Below are 8514 nucleotides of genomic sequence, written 5' to 3'. Positions count from 1 at the left end.
CAATCTGACCTTGATGCTATAGCAGAATGGTCAGATAAAAACAACTTAGAATTTAATATAAAAAATGCGTAACAATGACATATACCCGCTCTCAGAAGCCCATAGTTTTTGATTACACCATTAAAGAGAAAAAATTATGCTGAGTCAATAGCTATAAAGATCTCGGTATCGTTTTTGATCCCAAACTAACATTCTCGGACCACATATCACGACTTACTACAGCATGCTACAAACTCCTGAGGTTTATCACCAGAACATGTAAACAATTTCACGCCCAGATGCAATGATAGCCATGTTTGATGGCGTCATACGAAGTAAGCTGGAGTATGCTAGTGGTGTGTGGACTCCGCACCAAACTAAGTATATTAATATGCTGGAACAAATCCAGAAAAAAATCCTCAGGTATGTCTATATGCGGATGCGTGGAACTTATCCAAGGTTCATGCACCATGTGGACTTACTTGAGGCAACAAATAGATTTAGCTTGGAAACTAGACGTCATGCAAATCTTGCTTTACTTAGTTTTAACATAATCCATAACTATATTGATAGCCCGTTCCTCTTGGAATGCTATGGTTTATACGTGCCCGAAAACTTCAGCCGTAGTCGTCGACACGACTTATTCAAAATACCATACGGCAGAACAGATATTCTAGCACAACATAGCATGACAAGAGGAATGGTGCTATTGAATGAAATCTCAGAAGCACTAGATATATATAATTCTTCTTTAAATAGCCTAAAGTTTTTTTGTATAATAATTATCTTCATAGGTGTTAAGATTGTCAAATTGAGAATTGTACAGTAATTGGATAATCTATCTGTTGTGCAATAAAAAAAAATAAAAAAAATAAAAAAAATTTAATTTTTTTTTTTTTAAATATATATACAGGGTTTTCCAATAAGAGGTGTTATTTTGAATAGCCCGCTATTTCGGTAGATGTTACTTTTGAAGCTGTCATTTTTTTACATTTGACAAGTAGAAACTACGCCATTAATCAAAATGGAACGATACACGCTTCAACAACGCATTGAAATTATTAAAATTCACTTGAGTGAATCAAATGCAAATCATCTTGAGTGAAGAGGCCCATTTCCACCTCGGTGGCTTCGTCAACAAGCAAAATTGTCGTATATGGGGCTCGGAAAAGCCAAGAGTTATTGTTGAAAAGCCTCTCTATCCTCAACGTGCGACTTTTTAGTGCGATTTATGGTCGGGCGGAGTCATTGGACCTTACTTTTTCGAAAATGAGGCTGGAGCAACAGTTACGGTGAACGGATTGCGCTATCGAGAGATGATTAATGATTTTTTATGGCCGGAATCGGATGGTAATCGATCTGGACAACATTTACTTTCAACAAGACGGCGCTACGTGCCACACAAGCAACGAAACCACTGATCTTTTACGATTGAATATCAAAATAACCCCTTTTTTATTGTTATTAAGTTTAATTTGTAGAACTCCATTTTATTTTTTTTATATTCAATAATATTGTTATTGGTTTTATAAAAACAGTTTATTTATAAACAAGTTCTGCTGTGTAATTATTATTACGTGTGACAGCTGTTTCGCCCTCTGAAGGCATTATCAAACTGTGGGTAGCCCACTTACAGACGATACATTTATATTATTTCTAGGTAGGTATTTTAATTTCAATTACTGATTTCTTAATTGATTTTTGAGTAAAATATTAGAAATTATTAATGGTTATTACCCCAGCAAAGTTTCCCCAATTAGTGTAATGTTTAAATTTGACTGAATGTCTTTCGGCCGTTGTGGCCAACAATTTCGATGGATTATCAAAGGAATTCTGAGCCTGAGCCAGGCGCTGCTCAATTAAGTGATCGTAGTGATTTGCTCCATTTCGCCTGTAGCCAACATTTTGATCATAACACCTCGTGTGTAGCACTGTTTATTTACATAGACAAAAAAATGACGTCAAATTAGAAACTTTACATTTTAAATTAATACCGAAGCATTAATTAATTGTATTTATTATTTATACAGATAATTTACTTTAAATAGTGTAATACATAAACCGACATTTCATATTTTTAAAACAAACGTATTTAATATGTAAAAAATAAGGTGTGAATTGACTTAACTTTTTTGTTTACGTCAAGTTTGACGTTTTATGCAGTTGAAACTTTAGATTCAAAATCATAACCTATACAAAATGGACAAAGCAAAACGCTCAAAAAATTTCACCCCAAATGAGAAAATGCGACTTGTCGATTTAGTTACCTCGTCGCGGGTCATTTTGTCTAGGTCTACAGGCGGCCCAAATTACGCCACACTGTTGAAATCTAAAGAAACTGCTTGGAACGAAGTGGTTATCGGTTTTAATAGCAGCAACTCAATTAACCGGTAAGTTACATACTGATTATCTCATATAATAATGTGTTCTTCAAATGCCATTGAAGCTCGATTAAGAAATATGGTTTGGGCACGTAGAATGAACGAACTAAGGAGTGTAAGGAGAGTATATTATTACGCGAATTTGGATGGTGGAAGAAGTCGGGGACGCCCGAGGAAGACACGGCAAGATAAAAAAAACTGATATTTGAGTAGGGCTATGTTAATAGTCCGAATAACAGAAGAGTATGTATGATATATGGTGTGATTGTGGGCGAGGCAAGTGGTTTGACAGACTGTCCTCTCTGCGTAACCTTTCTAGGAAGGGTGCAATGTTTGGTTAATTAGAATTTGTATACATCCCAATTGATTTCTCGTAATATTTTATATATGATTGCAGACCCCTAGCAGCTCTAAAAAAGGCGTGGGACAACTTGAAGCGAGATGCCCGAACACAGAGGGCAAGTGTTCGTTGCCAAATATTTGGAACTGGTGGAGGGCCCAGTCAAGACATAGACAAGACACTTCCAGTGCTGCTGAAGGTTGAGGCAGCAATTGGATTAAGTTCCTCCGGGATGGTAAATTCGTAAGTTAAAATATCTTGTTTTTAATTAAATTGGTATTTGGTGATGACTGAACATGTCCACTGAGTCAGCATTAGTACCCGGAGCAATTAGGAATACATTATGTTTACGGTATATGGCAGTAGACCCAGAATTGGCGCACTCAAATAAACCCTCACTTTTAGTACTACCATTACGTAGTGGAATCCAAAAGCTTGTCAATGCATTGTCATTGTAGTTCAACAATAGCTGGAAAGCGCACATTACTTATGACTTGTTCATGTTTTCAGTTGGTTGTTGGTCATTCACTGACCCATAAGGGTTGGGAAATGGAAGGTTAGGTACATTTATAAATTAAACAATCTCTTCTTGCTATACAAATGTCTCATATATTGCAATAAATGAATCCACGCTACTAGAAAAAGCTTTATTCTCTTTGTGGATGGATTTGGCAGTTAATTTACTGATTTTAAATCTATTTTTGCTGTCATGTCTCTCTAAACTATCGACCAATGAAAATACATGCAGTTTTGTTAGGTTTTGATGAGCAAATATTAAATATTCAGTACTCGACGTAAAATGTCTTACGAGGTTGAATTTTCAGGAAATTAAAAAAAAAAAACAAAGAAAAAACTGTTTTGTTAATGAAGGTTTTTTGAATCTAAACTCTTAACTGTAACCTTTGATAAAACTACAGAAAAAAACATCATCCACATAAAGATTCAGCATTAAAAAACTAGGCAGAAAGTTACAAGTTTTACATAAATAATAGAATAGTTTACAGTTTATAGGAACATAGTATGTATAATTGATCATAACAGTAAGTAGCAACACCAATAAACCGGAGTGACCAATCACAGGCATCCGGAACGTTGGTGTTGGCAGCTCTCTATGCCGTGAAGGAGCGCATCTAGTGGAGTATCCTTGTTCATCAGAGCGTTTGGAGTGGGATTCGTAACCCTCGGCAACAGAGACTCGAAGATGTGGGCAACATGAAAGCAAACCAAAGAAAGATTAAAAAGTACACATAAAAGGCATTATTGACCAATAAACAAGAATCATAAATCATAAAGAAAATAGTTCCCACAGAGCAAAACTAGCAATTAACAGAATATAGAGAGAATTGTAATATAATTTAACGTGACATACATATTTGTATTCTATTTTGAAAGGTTTGATTGCAATGGTCCTGCCGTCCAAGATGATCAACAGGCATCCACCAGCCGGGAGGAAGTAGAGCAGCCGACTAATTCTCAATAATCGCATTGTTCGCATTGGTGTCTCAACTGCTCCCAACTGCCCGGAGTCAGTGCGGTGAGACTGCGGCATCTCCAATTGGGGTGTGTTGTGAAACTGAAGGTATTAGGGAAGGAAGGGGAAGATGGGTAAGTACTTGGGTATTCAAATCTGGTCACCAAGCATGGCTAAAACCATTTCATTCCATGTTTCAATTCTTTAATGGTGGTGTTACAACAAGGTGATACTGAGAGTATCTTCCACTCTGTAATGTACTGCAAATATACTATTTATTATTTTTAATGAACAGTTTGTAGAATAACACAAAGTAATACAAATAAAATTTACTCGCACACGCCAGGATTTGAACAGGCGACCTCCGGATTGCTAGTCGTGAGCCTTACCGCTCGGCCATCAATAACTTGAAATAACTAATCTGCAAAATATTTTAATTTCTTCATTTTCCCATAGATACTTGTGTAAAATGTTATTTTATTACACGGTCTTTTGAAAGGTTTACACATTATTTGTTTTTAAATTACTTGTGGCTGGTTATAAAACTTGACATTCTTCTTATATTTTGTTCAGGATGAAAATCCAGTTTTCACACTTCCTGAAAGTCCAGTGATGCCAGTGGTATCAACTGTTCGACCCGTAGTTCCAAGGAAGGCATTCAAGAGGCGACTGTGCTTGGGAAAATCAACAAAGGACTCGCTCTTTAGTGACCTGCAAAATGTTGCTACCACCCAACTTGCGACGGAAAGAGTGTTATTAGAGACCCAGACTGAAAACTTTCAAATGCAAAAGGTCCAGTCTAATGTATAAAAACAGTTTATTATAAACAAGTTCTGCTTTGTAATTATTATTATGCGTTACAGCTGTTTCGCCCTCTGAAGGCATTATCAAACTGTTTTTATACATTAGATAACAAATTATTGAATATATAAAATAAATAAAAATTGAAATGGAGTTCTACAAAATTAACTAATAACAATAAACAGGTCCAGTCTCTTTTGCAATGCGACCTCCTGAGTATGCAGACTGCCCACTTGAAACTCCAACTGGAAATGCTCGATGCGGCGAGGGTCTCAAAAGAAGCCCAATCGGATATACAACTGCAAATCCTTAGTGATGCCAGGAAGCAGAAGGTCGCAGAGGCAGCCCGAGCAGAAATCCGATGGGAAATCCAACTGGATATATTGAAGTTGGAGAGGAGAGCTCAGGAGGCAATTACAAAGAAATTAGAAAGTGGTAATTGTTAATATTATAATGCTTGTACATACATATTATTTGCAATAACGTCTCTATTTAAATGGGCGATGTTGTTCCCTGCATTGTTCCTGAATGCCACATTGTTGGGTTCATCACCAACACCGTGGATCCAATCTTGTGGATATTCCTCCCCACGATTGATGCATATGTTGTGAAGAACTCCACATGCAACTATAACTGCCATCGTGGTGTCGATGTTTAGTCGTAGGCCATTGGATAAGACCGGAAATCGTCTTTTCCACAATCCATATTGTCTTTCTACCACGTTCCTTGTTTTTATATGTTTTGTGTTGTAGTTGTTCTGGTTGGGTGTTTCCGGATTTCGATATGGTGTCAGCAGATATGTCTAAAATATGAAATAAAACATACATTTGTAATAATGTTATACTGTTTTCTTTTGCAGAATGTCCTTAAAATCAAGTAAATCCACGTTCGGCTGGAGCACTCGAGAATGGTGCACGCGCTAAGTATTCCCGCACTAAAGGATTTTTTTCTTGTTTTTTTTTAAAAATAAATTTTAAGAGTGTTTTGTAACTAAGTAACTTCTTTTTTTTGTACTCGTTCCTCCTTTTCTTTAGCTTGAATAATATTAATTATTAACTTCCCTTTAAGTATAGTTATAACAAGCTCTATTAGCGCCTGTACACAGGTGGGTGCGGCACAGTTATGATGTTGTGTACTTGCATACTGACCCGTACCTAAGCCAAAAACAACAATATTGAATCGTTACTCCACTCTGCCATTATGTGTCAACAGATTGGCGCGAAAAAGATAATACGTAAACGTCACTTATACGAAAATGTCACTTTTGTTATGATTGCAAAGATGTGTGGAGGGGTAGTTCGTGCGTTGGAAGTTCGGGTTGGCCATAGAGTTGGCCGTAGCGATCGCCTCGAAGCAAAACCTCCTAGAACAACTAAGGCCTAGACTCAGTTTGCGCCTCTGGCGGCAATTAATCTTCTAGGAGGCTGAACGTTGGCGGCTTGAAACGTCAGCGTCAGATTCATACATTTTGACTCACTTCACCCACGTCTATGTACTATTATTGCGTACACCGATTGGTTTATTTATGCGTACACCGCAGCGCGTGCGTCTTGATTTTAGCGAAAAAAACTATAAATTAGAAGCGTTAAGCTAAAACCTTTTAGCGACTTTATATATTTATTATCTACAGAAGTGTTTTCAATTTTTAAAATGGTTAACAAGTGCGTTGTTCCGCGTTGCAAAGGAAATTACGATAGCGAACCAAAACGTCACACTTTCAAGTTTCCAAATGAAGTTATTTTACGTCAAAAATGGGTTAAGGCTATTCATCGAGATTTTATTCCAACGAAATATTCAACGGTAAGTGAAATGTGCTTATTTTTATTTCAAAAACAGCTCCTTACAATAACATCGACAATTCGATTTTGTACATAACCTCAATAATGTATATAAAAAACGTGCAACTGCTATGGGCAAATGTGATGTTTACAGATCGTATTCATATTATTTTGATATTAAAAAGTGTTTATTAACGTTGTTGTCGAATTTCGTATAGTAATATCGGTTTTTACAGCTTTTTGCTGTAATAAAAGACAACAAAATGAAAAATCGCAATGTTTCAATCTAGTGCCTAGATATTTAATATTTTTTTTATTTTTTTTTTTTTTTATTGTTTAACTTATAACATTGTTACATTGTACATAAAATAAGTTAAAAATAAGTAATAGTGTAAAACATATGTTGTTGAATTTCTACTCCAATGAAGAGTGCTAGCTCTTGAGCTTGGCGTAGGAGTTATTTGACAATTATTTCATGTTTATATCAGTAATTAACATTATTACAGTACAATAAATATAAACTTAAAAGAGGATTGTGACGTTAATTTTGGTTGAAACATGAATTGAAGTTATAACATTTGATAGGTGATATTAATTTTTTTTAAAGATAAATTTGACCTTCTTTTTGAATAAAATAAAATCTGGTATTTTTTTCACTTCTTCGGGAAGACTATTAAAATATATTATGCCTTTGTAAATGTAGTTATTGTGCATTTGTTGTGTTGAAAATAGAGGAATTTGGATGTTAAAATTATGCCTTAAGGATGAGTTAAATTTAAGTTTTTTTACTACAGTTTCTTTATATATTTGTAATATTGCATCTTTTTTATAGAGGTCTTCAATTTTTGGTACTTCGAAAATTTTGAACAATGATGCTGAAGAGAAAGTTGGTTTTTTTTTCAAAATTACTTTGATAATTAGTTTTTTTACCACTTTAACAGAGCTTAAAAATTTTTCATATGCACCTCCCCACCCAATGATTCCATACTGAAGTAATGATTGGACTAGTGCGTAATAGACTTTTTTCAGGTTGTTTATCTTGAGAACATTTCTTAATCTAATGAATATATAGATACATTTTCTAATGCGTTTAACAAGTTCACATATGTGTCTGTTCCATTTCATATGTTGGTCTACAATTACACCGAGGTATTTTATTTCAGTTGTTTGGTTTAGTATGGTACATGATTCATTACAAACATCTTTGTTACATTTTTTGTTGTGTATTATTATATGAATGTTGGGGTTAGTTTTGAATTTATTTATTGTGAATGGTATATAAACTGTTTTTTTTGCGTTAATTGTAAGTAGATTTGTATCGAACCAGTTTTTTAGGATTTGGATGTCATTATTTGCATTTTCATTTACAATTTTCCAGTCATTACCCTTAATTATGATAATTGTATCATCTGCGTAAGATATAACTGTTCCACTGAGGTTTTGTTTGAAAATATCGTTTACGTACATGATAAAAAGTAAAGGACCCAAAACAGTACCTTGTGGTATCCCAAAATCACTTGTGAGTGGTAGACTAGATGCGTGATTAATTTTTACAACTTGTGTTCTTTGGTGAAGATAACTTTTTAGCCAACTTAATGTTGTGTCATTAAAACCTACGATCTTTAATTTTTGTATTAGTTTGACATGAGATATGCTGTCGAAGGCTTTTTGGAGATCAACAAAAATACCAACACATTTTAATGATTTGTCTAAAGCGTCTTGTATGGTACAAGACGCTTTAGACAAATCATTAAAATGTGTTGG

At 34.9% G+C, this 8514-nt stretch overlaps 1 protein-coding gene across 3 annotated transcripts; it reads left to right on the top strand.

The window, feature by feature from the left end:
- The first annotated feature begins 2129 nt into the window (after positions 1–2129).
- Positions 2130–5996, top strand: LOC149409074 (uncharacterized). 3 transcript variants are annotated; one of them, XM_089650178.1, is made up of 5 exons: positions 2163–2369; positions 2758–4305; positions 4745–4963; positions 5158–5407; positions 5832–5996. In XM_089650178.1, exons 3-5 carry the CDS (start codon positions 4784–4786, stop codon positions 5840–5842), a joined length of 441 nt encoding a protein of 146 aa, XP_089506304.1. In that variant the 5' UTR covers positions 2163–2369; positions 2758–4305; positions 4745–4783; the 3' UTR covers positions 5843–5996. The 3 variants fall into 3 exon arrangements, 1 of the variants encoding a protein (XP_089506304.1); XR_016305278.1 differs by lacking the exon at positions 5832–5996 and having other exon boundaries at positions 2130–2369; positions 2758–4279; positions 5158–5825; XR_016305279.1 differs by lacking the exon at positions 5832–5996 and having other exon boundaries at positions 2131–2369; positions 2758–4260; positions 5158–5825.
- The last annotated feature ends 2518 nt before the right edge of the window (positions 5997–8514 follow it).

The sequence above is a fragment of the Hesperophylax consimilis genome, unplaced genomic scaffold, assembly GCF_061612785.1.
Source record: "Hesperophylax consimilis isolate HC1 unplaced genomic scaffold, BYU_Hcon_1.0 scaffold_37, whole genome shotgun sequence".
Classification (NCBI taxonomy): domain Eukaryota; kingdom Metazoa; phylum Arthropoda; class Insecta; order Trichoptera; family Limnephilidae; genus Hesperophylax; species Hesperophylax consimilis.
Note: the sequence above shows the minus strand (reverse complement) of the source record. Positions and strands in the feature narration are given on the sequence as shown.

Coding starts and splice junctions, on each gene's coding strand:
- LOC149409074 (XM_089650178.1), top strand. CDS start 4,784: ATGCCAGTGGTATCAACTGTTCGACCCGTAGTTCCAAGGAAGGCATTC. Junction 4,964..5,157: donor AAAACTTTCAAATGCAAAAG/GTCCAGTCTAAT, acceptor AACAATAAACAG/GTCCAGTCTCTTTTGCAATG.